This window comes from Pongo pygmaeus, chromosome 4 (assembly GCF_028885625.2).
Source record: "Pongo pygmaeus isolate AG05252 chromosome 4, NHGRI_mPonPyg2-v2.0_pri, whole genome shotgun sequence".
NCBI classification, from domain to species: domain Eukaryota; kingdom Metazoa; phylum Chordata; class Mammalia; order Primates; family Hominidae; genus Pongo; species Pongo pygmaeus.
Window position 1 is genome coordinate 144,389,980 of NC_072377.2, and position 15,790 is coordinate 144,405,769.

A 15,790-nucleotide genomic window follows, 5' to 3' on the forward strand; every position below is an offset into this window, starting at 1 on the left:
CCACCGCGCCCAGCCAACTGTTTGCTGTTTAATGCTTAGTTCCTTCACTAGAATGTAAGCTCCATTAGGGCACGAGCTGTGTCTGACATGTTTACCCTGAACCCCAATGTCCAGCATGGTGCCTGGCACACAACAGGTGCTTAACAAATATTTACTGAATGAATGAATGAGAAAATAAATATCTTATTCTTTGGGGGAAAAAAAGTGCCCAGGGACTAGTCTGGTATTGTTGGCTGATAATGATATCTTTTTGGTAGATTAAAGGACTGTCTCCTTTAAATGCAAACATTCCAAAAAGGTCATTAGGGGAATGAAAATCAAAGCCACAATGAGGCCAAGCCCATGGCTGGCTCACCCCTGTAATCCTAGCACTTTTGGGAGACCAAGGCAGGAAGATCACTTGAGACCAGGAGTTCAAGACCAGCCTGGGCAATGTAGCAAGACCCCATCTCTATAAAACATACACACACGCACACACTCTGAGATACCACTTTCACTAGGATGGCCAGAATCGAAAAGAAGGATAATAGCGTGGTGGTGAGGATATGGAGAAATTGGAACCCGTATGCATTGCTGGTGGGAATGTAAAATAGCATAGCTGCTTTGGAAAGCAGTCTGGGAGTTCCTTTAAAAATTAAATATGGTCATCATGTGCTCCAGAAATTCCACTCCTAGGTGTATCCCCAAGAGATTGAAAACCTATGCTCACACAAAAACTTGTGCCCAGATGTCCACAGCAGCATTATTAATAACAGCCAAAATGTGGAAACAATCCAAATGACCCAAGAATCCAAACTTATGAGTGGATAAATAAAAGTATGTCTATACAGCGAAATAGTATTTAGCCATAAAAAGGAATGGAGTACTGATCCATGCTACAACATGGATGAACCTTGAAAACATTATGTTAAGTAGAAGAAGACAGTCACAAAAGGCCACATATTGTATGATTCTATTTATATGAAATGTCCAGAATTAGTGGTTGCCAGGGCTGGAGAGAGGGAGAAATGGGAGTGGCTGCTAAAGGGCATGGGGTTTCTTTTTGGGGTGACAAAATGTCCTGAAATTAGTGGTGATGGTTATATAACTTTGCGAATATACTAAAAACCACGAATTGTATACTTTAAAAGGGTGAATTTTATGGTATATAAATTATATCTCAAAAAATTAATTTAAAAAAGGGCCCAGGAGGGGTAAGCCCAGGAAGTTTTGATGAACCGTTAGTGTCTTGGTGTGAGTTTATCAGGGACCCTGAAGAGTGACAGTGGCAGGGTGGGAGCTGCTGCTGTGGAGATGCATCCCCGGCTGCCTGCAAATGCAGCTGCTTTTCACCTTTGCTCATGGAGAAAACTTCTGCTTGTCCTTCAAGACTCAGGTCGAGTGCCCCTTTATCCATCGAGGCCCCTTTCCCTTTGATAAATTGCCTACCTTCCTCTCGTTTGTTAGAAAAGGCAGACCTTTTAGAGTTCGGGTTTTAGTTTCCTGCCATTTGAGGGACTTTCTTGGGGGCCAAGACTGTGACTCCCCAGAGCTCAGAGCAAGATCTTGTTGAATAAGCGCTTCTGAATGCGTGACTGACATGAATGTGCACCTGCGTGTGTGTGTGTTTTTAAACAGCCAGCTTTTGCGAGACTCCAGGTAAGAGACTGGCCCAGAGGCCTCTCCAGGGCTTCCATGGTCCTATGACACCCCAGGTCAAACCTGCCTGTCCTCTGGGGCAAAGCCTGACATCAGGGGCTGGTACAGCCACCTCAGGACATTCCCAAGCTTCCTTTCACCTGGGATGAGACATCTGTTTCTCTAACTCAGAAGTGGGTTGGACCAAGCTATTGTGTTAGCACCGCAAACTTCCTGCCGACTCCTCCTGCCCGCCAGTTCAGGAAGGCAGGAGCCTCTTGTGAGCTGGCAGAGCTCTGACTACAAGGAAAGCCTACTCTAATTTGTGGAAGGAGCCCTGGGCTCCACCTGAACAGAGCAGTAGCCACTCAAGAGCCAAAGTGATGCCCCCCGAGCAGCCTGCTGCTCCCCGATGGCCTCCCTGTACCCTCTTCTAGCTGCCCTATCCCTGTAGCCCTGGTTTCCCTTCGGCCTGGGCGGGCCAAACCAACCCACCTTGGGATGAGTCAGAGGGGGCAGACCACAGGGTGTGGTTGCTGCAGGTCTCATGGGTTCCGTGGATAAACAAGGAGCCTGGGCATCTCTGCCTGGGAAAACATCCCCAGCAGGGGCCTCCTGGTCCCCAGCAGTGGCCCTGTTCCCCTGTTCAAGGGTAGGCTCTTGCCTGCCATGGACTGCACATGGCAGCAGAAGTGGTGTGGTATGTGTTTGTGTGTGTGTGTACTGGTTAGGTGCACAGGATGTCAGCTTCAGCATCAAACTCAGAATCCCCGAATTTTAGAGGGAAGGGGGCTTAAAGATCATCTAGTTCAGCCCCACAACGGGAAAACCGAAGACTGGTGGGGTGAAGTGACTTACTCAGGGTTGCATGACATAGAGCTTGGACGAGACCAAATCTCCAAACTCTTTCCCCTGCTCCACCCTGCCGCTGCCCTGGAGGGTCAAAAGGCAAGAAGGCTGCAGGAAGCTGGGATTCCAGATATGCCCTCAGTGCCCCGCCCAAAGGTGCCATTGTCTGGTTCCTAAACTGATCAGAGCATGGCCTGCTGAGAGCTGAGAGGAGTCCATGTGTGGGAGGGGACTGCAGCTTATCTGAGGGGTCTCACCACCTCTGGCCACAAGCCCCAAGCCCTGTGCAAGAGAGAGGGCACTCCTTCAGTTTTCTGCACAGCAGCCACTCCCGCTTTCTCTGCTAACAGCATCCCTCCAGGGAAGTGCTTTTCCATGGAGTTCTGACCAGGCCATCACTCACAGTGCTCTGCCTCTCAGTAGCCCCTGTGCACACACAGACAGGCCAGGCAAAGATGGCCCCACCTTCCAAGCACAGTGACTGGTCAAGTGGGCCACATGACCTGGCAGGGTCAATCAGAATCCATCCTTGTGACTGTACTTATGGACACCCTTTTCTCCGGGTGGTGGGCTGGGATGGGGTAGATCTGGAGCTGTCTGAGACCATGGCCTCCTCTTCCCACCCCACTCCCCAAACATGAGAGAGGCCCATTTTACAGTAGGAAAGAATGAGGTCAACACATAGTGAGAGAAACTGTCTTGAGCCATCCTATGAGTTCTTGGACCCTTCCTCTGAGTTCTTAGATTCTGTCATGCCTGGGGCCAGTTCCACCTCTGAACTTACCAGTTTTATAAGCCAATAAATAAATCCCTTAAGATAGGTTTAAATTAATTCTAGTCAAGAAAGTCTTGACTAATAAAATAGGAAGGCCCCAAATCCAAAGTGGATCTGAGAATGTCTGACCACTATAGCAGAGGTTGCAGGTGTTAGACCCCAGACACATCCCACTTTCCCAAACTTGGGATAAGATGAGAGAAGTAGGAGCTCAGACACCCTCCCTGCTGGCAGTAAAGACCTTGGAGCAGGTTATAATTTCTCTTATATAATATTTACCAGGCACCCACTGTGAGCCAGGTGCTGTGCTAGACCCTGAGGCTAGGGTGGTAGACAGACTAGACATAGCCCCACAGAGCTCAGAGACTAAGTGTTTGCCAACTACTTTTACATCGTACAGCTCTATCATTAACTAGGTGTTTGACTTCAGGTGAAATATTTAATCTCTCTGAGCTTCTTATTATTTATAAAATATATCCTGGCTTTGAGTATGGGTTCACGGGATAATGTGGAGCTTGGCTCAATAAATACTGGCTATGATTGTAACTTCCAGGAGAAACCATCCTCCCTGTTCTCCCCTCTCCTGAGGCTCACAGATTCACTGGGGTGGCCACGCCCACAGAGAAAGTTCAGCAATAGCATGAGAGTTGAAGGCTAATCAAAGGCTAGAATTCAAGAGATGCCATCAGAGCATGGTTGGCCAAGGAGTGGCCCAGGAGTGGAGCCCTATAGCTGGGAGAGACGCTGCAGTGGGTTGGGATGGTCAAGAAGGAAGAGATGAAGCCATGGCCTCCTCTTTCCACCCTACTCCCCAAACATGGGAGAGGCCCATTTTACAGTAGGAAAGAATGAGGCCAACACATAGTGAGAGAAACTGTCTTGACCCATCCTACGAGTCAGGATGGCACAGGAGCAAGAGTAAGAATGGAATGGACAGGGGACTGACGGAAGTTAGGTTGGAAAGATCACTTAGGCCAGGGTGTTGAGAACAAAGTCCCTGTTCTGTAGTTCTATGGGGTGGGGAACATGACTGGATAAAAGCATCTTAGGAGGCCGCTGCTCTGGTTCAGGTGACTAGGGATGAAACCCAAGCCAGGGTTACCCTTGAGGTATAGTTAGAGCAGAAGAGGCAGGTGTGAGAAAGATCCAGAAAGAAGACTGGCAGGGACATGGAGACTCAGACTTATTAGACACAGTGGCAAGGGAGACAAAGGAGCACAAGGGGCTGGGAGGATGGGGTGTCCCTCACCAGGACAGGGAGACAGGGTCTGAACTAGGTTTTTGTCTGAGGGTCATAGGGCAGAGAGTGTTCCAAGTCGTCTTTTAGACGATGTTAGGTTTAGGGCATATTGGGAGGCTGTCTGGTGGAAATAGAGGCAGGTAATGACAGATACAGGATTATATTCTGTGATGAGCAGGACTGGAAGTGAACCCCAATAAACAGGTAGCCACATGGCACACTCAGTCTGTATGTGTTGTGGGGAGGAGAGTGATCTGTGGGATTTAAGGTACTCAAGCTAGAGTGGAGAGGGCACTGCCTGAGGACAGGCAGTTTTGGCGGAGAGGCAATCTCCCAGTCAAGGGAAAGAACCAGGGCCTGAGAGGGCAGTGCAGCAGGAAGGCAGCCTCTACCCTGAGGCTGGGTCTGCCACTGTAGAGACGAGAAGGTAAGAGGTGCCGTGAGGTCCTGACCTTGCAAGACTTCAAGGAGTGAGGATGGCCTGTCTGGGAGGAGTTTGCCCTCCCTGAACAGAGGCTGCCATCAGGGGCCCCAGGCATCCAAGCTGCCCACCCATGGCCCAGTGGAGATGGCTGCCTGCGCTCAGGTGCCCAGCAAAGCAACAGGCAATAGGCAGTCAGCTCGCACATGGCCCAGGCCTGCCTCTCCCTGCAGCCCCACTCCTGGCAGCCCAGCCTCCTATAATTGCCTTCTAAAAACATCCTTCCCCCACCCCCACCTCTTGATTTCAAAATATTTCGTTTTCAGGGTATTTAAAATGAGAGCTGGCGGCTCTTCCAGGCCCAGATAACAAAGCTAAACATTTATGCTTCGACTGCATTTCTCTGAATCGGCTGAGATCTAGGGCTTGATATGGCAGCAGCAGGAGGGAGGGGAGTTGAGTGCGAGATGGATCACATGCAGGCTCCAAGGGCTGGGGGGCCACTGGCCCGCCCTGCCAAACCCCTCTAGGACCCTTCCCTCTGTCCGGGCCCACCTACCGCTGTTGACGTAAAGCCGGCCCCGGACGGTGTCCTTCCCCAGGATGTTCTCGGCCTCGCAGACATACTCCCCAGCGTCCTCCACCTTCACCTTGTTGAACTGTAGTCGTGAGTTCTTTCTGGTTAGGGAGGGGATAAAAGGGGGAGAGGCGTGAGCCAGGGCCGGCTGCGGCTCCCCAGCAGTCACCCAGCAGTTGCCTCTCTCCACAGAGCCACAGTGGCCCTGCAGCTTAGATGGGAAGGAGATTCCCTCCGCCCAGAAATTTCTGGAGTCCAGGTGGGGCACGGAGTCCCTGCAGCTGCAGGGAGCCTTGGGCCCTTAGGACAACACAGGGCAGGACTAGTGGCTGCTCACATGTCCTAAATCTATGATCTCTCACATCCGCTCTTCTAGGGCTGGACCATCGCAACATTCTTCTGGGGGAGTAAAGCCAGGCCCTGTAGGAAGTCACGTGGCCACCTCCCTCATTCCCAGCTGCCTCTGCCTCTCCTGGGAAGTGGCAACCTGTCATTCTGGGTATGCAAGACCTGTTCCCAGATACCCGGGAGGGCAGCTGTCCTGACGGATTCCCATGGTGATGGTGCCCAGACTCCTAGTCCAAACCTGGGGCTCTCCCTTGTTCTCAAAATCAGCGCTGCCACTAAGGGGCACTCTGTGGCTTCTCCAAGGGGTTTTTGTTTCATTCATTCATTCAACAAATGTTTACTGGGCACTTCCTGTGTGCCAGGAGCTTGTACACCTTGGGGAACAAAAAGATCCTGAAGTTGATCCTCAGGGCCAACCTGGGTGTTCTCTTCTTACAGAAGGGAAAACTGAGTCCTACAGGGACTTCCTGACTTGCCCAAGGGCACTCGGCAAGGCAAAGGCAGAGGTATGCCAGGAGCTGCAGTTCATGAGGACATGGGCTATCTCTGAGAAAAGCTGGGGCTAGCCCTGAAGCTTTGCACCTAGTCCCTGCATGCTGAGAACTGTGTGGCCAGGAGTGGGCGGATCCCCCCAGTACTGTGACTCCAGGGCACCTGGCCTTGGTCCCCCTCTTCTTTCTGAAGCCCCAGCCAAACCTCTCCTTCCTTCTCAGAGTTTCCCTGCACCTACCCCAGGGTGCTTAGGCTCTGCAAGGGCCTGTTCACATCCCTCACCCCTTCCTCTGCCTCCAAGGGCCAGCATGAGCTCTGGATAAAGCCTGGGACCCCAGTCTGGCCCCCAGGAGGAAGCAAGAAGTAACATGGTAATTTCTGTACATGGTATGATCGCCTCCTCTTTTTAGTGCTGAATTAAAAAGCCAGATTTCCAGCCTACGTGTAGTGGACTGGAGAGGTGGGAGAACACGAGGGAGGGCAGTAGAGCTATCATTGCCCTGAGCCTAGGGGATGTAAAACTGAGCTATGGAGCTGATGGGGTAAGGAGGCTGAGAAGAGGCAAGCAGATAGGCTGGGCCAGGGTCAAGGAGATGCAAACTGGCCCACAATCCCTACCTGGGCTGTCTCCACCTCTGATGGGGAGCCTCTTCCCAGGCATCCTTACCCCAAGGTCCTCCAAACAAGGGTGCTACAAGGTGGTCTTGTCTATAGACCCAATTGCTGTGGTGATGTCCTTGCTGATGCTGTGTTGAGAGCTGCTTAACTACACCATATTCTTCCTGGCTCAAGCTGGTCTCTGTCTCCTTGGCCTGGTGCCGGCCCACAACCCTCTTCTGTCAATTATAGTTTGTTCCCTTCATTAAAGAGAGCCCGGGAGGCCCCTCTGACTAAGACAGCATCTCTTTCCCTGCTCCAGCCAAATTAGACGCCACAAACTCCAGCTTCCCCAGGGTATGGCTTCTCTCACTTCCCTGTGCACACACCAGATTAGCAGGGAAGGGGGATCGCCTGAGGGTCCGGGGGTGGGGGTGTTGATGCACAAGGGACTCAGAGCCAGATTCTCCTTGTCAGCCCCCTGGAATTCAGAGGCGCTTCCCTTATACAGCATCATATGTAGCAGGATGTGGCAGAATGTTAAGGAAGGATTCCCCACATGCAGGCATGTGAGACCTGGAGAAGGGAGGCACAGGGCTCTAGGAGTGCCCCTTCCTTCTGAGGAACAAGAAAGAGGCGGGGGACAGAGACAATGACCCTGAGGCTTGCTGCAGATGTCCTAGGTTAGCAGCTGTCTGATGGTTTCATAGAAGCCGGCCCCAGAGATGCACACGGGGCTCTGGGTCCCGGCTAAGGGGCAGGGCTCTGAGGGTTTCTCAGCCCCTGCAGGAACTGGAGTCACCACCTTCTCCCTCCTCATTCCCAGCTCCAGGTGGAAGCCTGAGGATCCAGGACTCTCCTGTCTCCCTGGCAGGCCGGGTGCTGTGCTCTGCTCCTGGTGTTCCATCACATGCTGACCCAGGCTTGCCCTGAGATGGTGATCACGCCCTCCCCCCTCCCCCACCTCCCCAGCTGGTTCTCTGCTGGCAGGGACGGGATCTGGGCAGCTGTGTCCTCCACATTTTCCTCAGCACCTATCCCCCCGCCCCCTGCCTGCTCAAGGGGCCTGTTCCAGCCTGCCCCTCATAAACAAGGGAACATGCGATTCTGCAGGGAAGGCCCCGTGCCCAGGGTTTGGGGGGGCAGTTTGCTCCTGGCACCGGCAGGCTTGGGTGAGATGTTTCAGTGCAGTGGGCACAGAGACAGACAGCACCCTCTGAGGAGGGGTCTCTACAGGTCAACAGAGATGCCCAGACAGAGTGCGGCCTGAGCAGGGAGAGTGCCAGGAGGTAGGGGAGCCAGCTGTTGTGTGGGCAGACAGGACAGAGAACATTTTGCCAGAAAGCAGACTCCTGCCGCTGCCCCTGGCCCCTCTACTAGGTGAGGTGTGTAGTGTACGATGGGTAGTGTGTGCAGGTGGCCGTTCTCTCTAAGTCACTCCGAGAGCGCCTTGGTCGCAGGGAGTCAGAAGTTCTGTATCATGGCCCACTCCTCCACCACTGACAACTCACTGCTGAGAGCCCAGCGGCAGAACAGGGAGAACAGGGAAGTTTCCAGATGCAGCAAATGGGGCAGGGCCCTGAAAGGTAGGGGGCAGGGGGCACACTTTAGATTCTTAGGGGTTCCATAATACCCAGGAGGAGAAGACCAGTCCCTGTTTCTGGATTCTTCAGATGAAACTGAGGCTTAACCAGGGCAGTAACTGGTTGAGAAGGCTACAACTATCCAAAAGGTCTCCTGCCCAGTCCCAGTGGGACTCCACACCCAGGAGAGGGGGGCTAGTCCTGCAAGATTCTCATCAGTTCAGCCCTCAGTGTAGCACTCTCTGTCAGGTCCTATAGGGGAGAAGGGGGTATCTGGGTACAGGGATCCAGGCTTTGAGGCTCTCTCATGCTGGAAGGAGAGACAGATCCCTCCACAAAGCAATGAAGCCATGTCTAAGGCACCATCGGAGGGGACAATGAGAGCTGCCTAGAGGGCTTAGGAAGGTGTCCCAGAGAGATGACAGTTAAGCTGGGCCTTGGAGAGCCTTGCCAGGGACAAGCGAGGGGAGGAAGGCTGCCAGCATAGGGAACAGCCTGGGCCCAAGTCCAGAGCCACGAAAGGAAAGACCAGCGGCCGAGAGTGTGGCAGTGTGAGGAACCTGCATGGCAGTGACTTGTAGGCCAGGAAGAGGAGTCGGAAGAGCCCCAGGGCTGTACCTGGCATGCAGTAGGCTCTCAAGCTCTGTCTTGAACGGATGATTGAATAGATATTCCTGTTAGAAAGATCATTTCCCGTCAGGCACTCACAGGGGTCAGTGACTCTGTGGACCTCTAGAATTACAAACAAACTGGGTACATAAGCCACATTTTTTTTTCCTGAAGAAAAGGACAAGGCGTCTACCAGATTCTATAGTAGAAGCTAGACTAGAGACTCATGAAGGTAAGTTTTGTTTTGTTCACTGACATATCCTGAGCCTCTAGCAGAGTGCCTGGCACATAGTTGATACTCAATACAGATATGTTAGATTCAGAAATGAATTCTCAGAGGGGCCTGTGGTCCAGAAAAGGTGGGGAGTGGCCAAGAGTGGGACAGAGGAGGAAGGCTCGAGGCAGGGAGGCCAGATAAGAAATGTGCAGGAGGAGGGAAAGAGGCACGACCCCCTGGGCAGACGACAAGGGGTCAGGGGTTGAGCAGCAGAGAGTCTGGCTGAGCCACAGGTGAGAGGGGAACACATGAGGGAGAGAAAGGACTACAACAGGCAGGGGAGAGGCCAGATTGGGCATTCAGAATCAGAAATGTCTGTGAGGCATCTCAGGTGTGGTATCTAGTGTCTCTCTGGCAGCATGGGTCTGGAGCTCAGGTAAAAAAGCCATCGTGTCTGGATATGGAGACTTGGGGTCTCAGATTCTTAAAGCAACAGGAGAAGGTAAAATCACCCACAGGTGGAAAGGAAGGAAAGAAAATAGTGAGGCCCAAAGCTCAGGAAAGTTCCAGCATTGATGGCAACTAAGAGACAGTGTCCAGATTCACAGCAGGATCAGGAGGAGCACCACAGGGCCCGGGGAGCAGGTATTCCCATGCCGAGGCTGCTGAGAGGCCTAGAGGCCTGGAGGCCTGAGCCAGGAAGTCCAGAGATAACTGGGGTTTCTCCGGGACCACAGCCGTCGAGAGGTTGGGATGTAATTGAAGGGCAGATTCCAGCAGGTCAAAGAGTGAGTGGAGGATGAGAGTGTGCAGTCAGTGGGCATGAGGCTAGCTCCCTCAGTGACTTCATATGGTGGTGGAGGGCGGAAGTGAGATGGGGCAACCGCTGGAGGGCCAGGGGAGCAGCAGTGTGGAGGGACAGCATTTGAGGAAAAAAGTCACGGGCGTGGGTTTGTTGGTAGGGAGAGAAAGCTGAAGTTACCAGAGAAAGGAGTGAGTTGGTGGTACCAGGGCTCTGTGGGTGTGTGTGTGTAGTGGGGGGGAATGTGCGGGAGGGAGGGTGAGTATGAATGTGTGGCACCAGGTAGGGTGGGATGATGATAGGCAGGTTGTAGACATGTTTGGGAGCCATGAGGAGGGAAAGGGGGGCTGTCCTGACTTTCATCACTGCAGTGAAGTAGGGGAGAAACCATCTTCTAGAAAGAAAGGATAGGAGGGAGATGGGACCCAACTGCCCCAGCTCCAAGAAGCCTGCCCATTCTCTCCAGCTTGGAACCAGCCTTGGAAGGCAGTGAGAAGGGGTGGGGTGGTCTCAGAAGGTGGGCTGGGTGGGCAGCCAGAGCTTCTTGCCAATGCTGTAGACAAGGGACATATAGAACCCCCTACTCGCCACTGGCCATAGCAAGTTCCTTAGGAAGCGGCATTCTTTCAGCCACAAACCTTTGATCTAAGCCAAACTCTTCCTTAATTACATTCTGTTTTCTGCCAGGATCATTTTCTTGAGTGATCAGTTCTACTTCTGCTCCCCATTCTTGGAAGGAGAATCAGAGAACTGGAAGTAACTCCCAGTCCCCTGACTCCTTCATCCTCTTTTACAGATTCCAGAGTCTGAGGGCCAGAGGTAGGGCATGGACATCCAGCCCCACATGGCAAACCCAAGCAGCCTGCCCAGCCCTGGCCTCCTACCACTTTTTGTTGTGGGCAGGCTGGTGTGCTCTAAAACCATCCTAATTTGCATTTTGTGTGTGTGGTGGGGTGGTGAGGAGGAAAATGACAGCCAGGAAGGGAGTGGTTGTAAGCTACTCTGGGAGGGAGGGTAGAAAAGGTTTGGGAGCTCCTCAGCCAGAGAGGGAAGGCCACTAGGTCCCCGGAGCCAACAGAGCAGACATCATGTAGAATGCCTGTTTAGCTGGCAGGCAGGGGTTTTCCCCCTTGCTTCTGCTTGAGAGGCAGGAGAGAGGTGGTGGGCTGCCTTGGACTACCAGCTTCTCTGGTGCCAGAAGCCCCCTGCGTGACCCACCCAAGATGGAAGACAGACCATCTTCCATTAGCCTGGAGACTCAGGGAACTTCTCTGATTCACTTCCCTGGAGCACTGATTCAGGATTAAAGACAATTCTCATGTTTTAGGGGGAAACTGTCTGAGGAACAGAGTTCTCCAACACCAATCAAAGTGTTGCTCCCTTTTCTCTTACCTAGCTCTGTGACAACTGACAGCTTGCTAAGCTGAGAAACCAGCCCATCATGTGTGACCTCCCAGAGGCATTCTGGAGTAAGGGTCTTTCACCAAAGATTGCCAAATGATGGGGCTTTCAGACGCTGCAGCAGGTCTTTCAAGAAGTTTTAGAGATGAGCAGGGTCTTCCACTGATCAAGCTGACTGTGACAGTCAAATTGCCTTCAACTATCTAGAGAAGTTAAAGGCTTAATTCTTGTCTGTGGTCTGCAAGACCCTGGGCCACCATGACCAGAGGGTCCCCGAGCTGCAGGAAGAAGGCTGGGAGTGGCAAGGAAGGGGAGTTTGGAGAGGGGCTGGGACTGGTTCCATGGGTGAGTCTGGGGGCACAGCCCTGGCCTCTGCCCAGTTCAGGCCACTCCTTCTCGAGAGGAGGGAGGGCAGCTGGTTGGACGGAGGACAGGCTGGATATTGCTTACCTGCCATTGCCATATTTGATGCGAATGTCTCGGCTGCGGTTGAGCTCCTTGCCATCCTTGAACCAACGGTAGGAAGGCTGGGGATTACCGGCTGCTGCCTCACACTTCAGCGATTGCTTCTCACCCACCTGTCCCGTCTGGCTCTTCATCTTCTTCAACTTGGGCCGGGTGGCTGTGGGTTACAAGGCAGGTAGGTGAGCACGGTGGTGGTAGGGGCAGTGCCAAGCATGAGTAGTGGAGAGTAAGGGCCACTGTCTTTGGGCTGGAACTGGGAAAGGGAGGAGTGATCCTGAGAGCCATCCCTCCTGGTGTCATTTCCTAGTTCAATTCAATAAGCATTTACAGTGAGTCTGTGATGACATCAATGTAGTTATAACTTATGGAGAGTTTCCTTCATGCCTTGAATGGTATGAAGCTTTACATTAGCTTATGAAACCTTCACAATAACCCCATGAGCTCACAGCAATGGTTAAACCCACTTACAGATGGGGAAACGGAGGCTCAGAATGGTGAAGTCACCTCCCTAAGGGCAGATGATGGAACTGGGATTCAAACACAGATCTCCTTGACATCAGTGCTCAGGATCTAAAATCATGGGTAACAAGCCATGGGGCTGTACTGGTGGGCTCAGGCCCAATCACGGATGCAAAACTGCAAATGCCAAGCTGAGAGGCTGTCCCCATTTTTCTTAAATGCCATTCTATTTCCGCATGCCCCAGTCTCCCATGCTTCACTTCCTTGCTCCTCTCCCCACCACCAAAATACAAAACAAAACAAAACACACACACACACACACACCCCCCCCAAAAGAGAAAGTACTCTGTTCTCAGGAAGGTGAGGCTAAGCCAGTGCTCGTGCTGAGGTGTATAACAATTTCCAGTGGGATAGTCCCTTACAGGATACACAAAGCCTTCATGCAGGCTCTCGTTTGGTCCCTGACCTTTGTGAGGCAGTGTCATACTGACACTGATGGTGCAGATGAGACTCAGAGAGGTGAAGAAACTTGCCTGAAGCCACATAGCCAGGCAGCCACAGAGCTGCGACCAAAGCTCAGGTATCAAGATTTGCCACATGTTAGGCTGGTAGCAGGATGGTGTCTGATTTTGTGGTCTCATTTCTCTCCGTGAGATGGTTAAAAACCTTTCAGTAGCAGAAGGGAGGGTCTGTTGGAGCCAGGGAGTTGTCTGGGAACTGACTGGCCCTGTCTCGGCCATTGGTCGTTTCCCTAGCAGCTCAGAGCGCTGACAATGGGCCAGAGCTGGCTCTGGAGAAAGGCAGGCAAGAGGGCCTGGCTAGAACAGGGGTCCTCTCATTGAACTTCACCCTGAGCTGCTGCGTATACGCAGGGAGTAGATGAGAGGGGCACAGGGCACAGAGGAAGCACAGAAAGGAAGCCTTTAAAAATGTATGACGTAGGCTTACGCAATGATTCTCGTAAAATAATTTTGTTCATTTTAGAAAATTAAAAAATACAGAGGGGTGAAAAAAGAAGAAAACAAAACCATCCTTTGTCTCCATACCCATAAATAATACCTCCCCTCATTTTTAAACAAAATGGAATCAATGCCATTTGTGGATAATAATAACAATAATAGCTAACCTTTGTTAAATTCTCTCTATGTGCCAGGCTCTATGTATTCTTTCATTTAATGAAACAATGTAACCCATTTGCCTGGGTGTTAAATATTAATAATAGCATTTCCCAAAGTGAATTCTATAAGCAGGAGTATCTGGAGAGATGAAAACAGATATTACTTGAGAAGAGGGTTCCATGGGAAAATGGGTTTGGAGAGCATGTGGGTTAAGCATAATTAAAGAAGTATCTATCAACTTCAGTATCGTTCTCTAAGTGAGGGCCTTGAAACCTTTTTTCTTGGAACTCTTGGTAGCATTTCAAGGAAATGAAAGTTATGTGGAAAAATTCTATAACTTATATGTGTATTTATTTGTGTATATATATATTTCAACAATGATTCCATTGAATATATATATATAAACATATATTTTGACAGATATTAACATGATTCAAAATTCAAGAAGTGAAAAGGGGTATATGGCTTAAAAAACAAGTCTCTCTCTAACTTCTGGCCACAACCACACAGTTGTCTTTCTAGGAGATAATCAATCTTATCGGTTCCTTTGACCTCCTTTCAGAAATATTTTATGCATATACAAATCCTGCCCCCCTCCGAGTATTCACACACTCAGTTTTTCTTACAGCATCATTTTTCATGGTCGCATAATGTCCCTGTATGGGTGTATCATCACTTATGTAACTGATTCCTGTGTGGAACATTTAGCATGCCCCCTCCACCTTCCCATTACAAACAACCCCAAAACAACATCCTTGCAGCTTTATCTTTGCACGCACCCCATGTATACTGCTGTATGGGGGAGGATGGCTCTAGACTCAGGCTGTCTGGCTTTCAATCCAGACTTTGCTACTTATTAGATTTGTGTCCAAGAATTAACTTCATTCATTTGCGCCTCAACTTCCTCAGCTGTAAAATACAGGAGATAAATAATAGCTCTTACCTCTTGGGATGATGGCTGTGAGGATTATATGAGACAATGCATGTACAGCCTGGCACATAGAGAGCATTTAACAAAGGTTAGCTATTATTATTATTATTCACAATTATTTCCTAAGGCGATCTTCCTAAAAGTGGAATTGCTGCGTCAGAGGGTACGCAATCTTCCTCAGCTTTGTATATTGCCAAATTGCCCTTTGGAAAGGTTGCACCAATTTGTGCTCCCCCCAGTGAATGACAGTGCCTGTTTTTTCCACACACTCACCAACACGAGGTATTATCATGTCTTTAATCTTTGCCAATTAGCTAGGCAAAAGATAACGTCTCTTTGTTGTTTTAATTTGCATTTATTTGATTACTGATGAGGCTGAACATTTTTCATAAGTGTATTGGCCCATTGTATTTCTTCTTTTTGAATTGCCTGTTCATGCACGCAGTCTGTTTTTCTATTGAGTGCTCATCCTAGTGATTTGTAAGAGCTTTTTATAAATATTAAGGCTAGTAACCTTTTGCTACAAAGTTTTTTTCCCCTCAGTTACCTGCTTTTTTTTATATTGCTGGTTCTTCTTCTTCTTCTTTTTTTTCTTTTCTTTTCTTTCTTTCTTTTTTTTTTGTTTTTTTTTTTGTTTTTTTTTTTGGCACCCAGAGATTCTGTGTGCCTCAATCTAACAATCTGTTGGACTTTTTGGAACTTCATTATTCTAAGCGTGACTGAAATCCTGCCTTATCTTCCTTCCCTTACCCACCTCCTTCCCTCCTGCATCTGCTCTGGAGTCCTCAGTCATTGCTTATGTTAGGTCTTAACCCTGGATGCTAATCGGAATCACATGGGAAGCTTTACAGGTCAGGTACCTGGGACATATCCTAGGCATTCTGAAGCAGAAGCTGTGAGTGTGGGTTCGGGTTGTGGGTTCTAAAGGGCTCTTCAGGTGTGTTCCTTTATTTTCGGAAATGTAACATACATTCAGGAAAGTGCACATATTATAAGTGTATAGCTCAATGACTGGTTACAAACTGAACACATATGCACAGGTGGCTTTGCACTAAGTTTGGGTTGAACCTGGTGATGATCTAACCTCTTGGTCAAGTGGTGACTTCCAACTAGTCCCTTCTCCTTTCTTATGAACTGGGGACACAACACAGAGAGCTCTTCTCAGGTGCTAAAGTTTCCCCTTACCCCACTTGGAGTGTGTTGACTTTTCTTGCAACTCAGAGACAAGGGAACTGCCTGTCTCCACCACCATGAGCCACTTCCCTCCCAACAAGACAGTGGGGGATGGC

At 50.3% G+C, this 15,790-nt stretch overlaps 1 protein-coding gene across 5 annotated transcripts in view; it reads right to left on the minus strand.

Moving 5' to 3' along the window:
- NRG2 (neuregulin 2) overlaps nt 1–15,790 on the minus strand; it is a 200,874-nt gene that overhangs the window by 28,803 nt on the left and 156,281 nt on the right. For all 5 annotated transcript variants that reach the window (XM_054488431.2, XM_054488429.2, XM_054488430.2 and 2 more), the window contains exons 2-3: nt 11,979–12,150; nt 5,462–5,580 (exon numbers count right to left, since the gene is read on the minus strand). In XM_054488431.2, the coding sequence (XP_054344406.1) occupies nt 5,462–5,580; nt 11,979–12,150 (291 nt within the window). The remainder of the gene's footprint in view (nt 1–5,461; nt 5,581–11,978; nt 12,151–15,790) is intronic.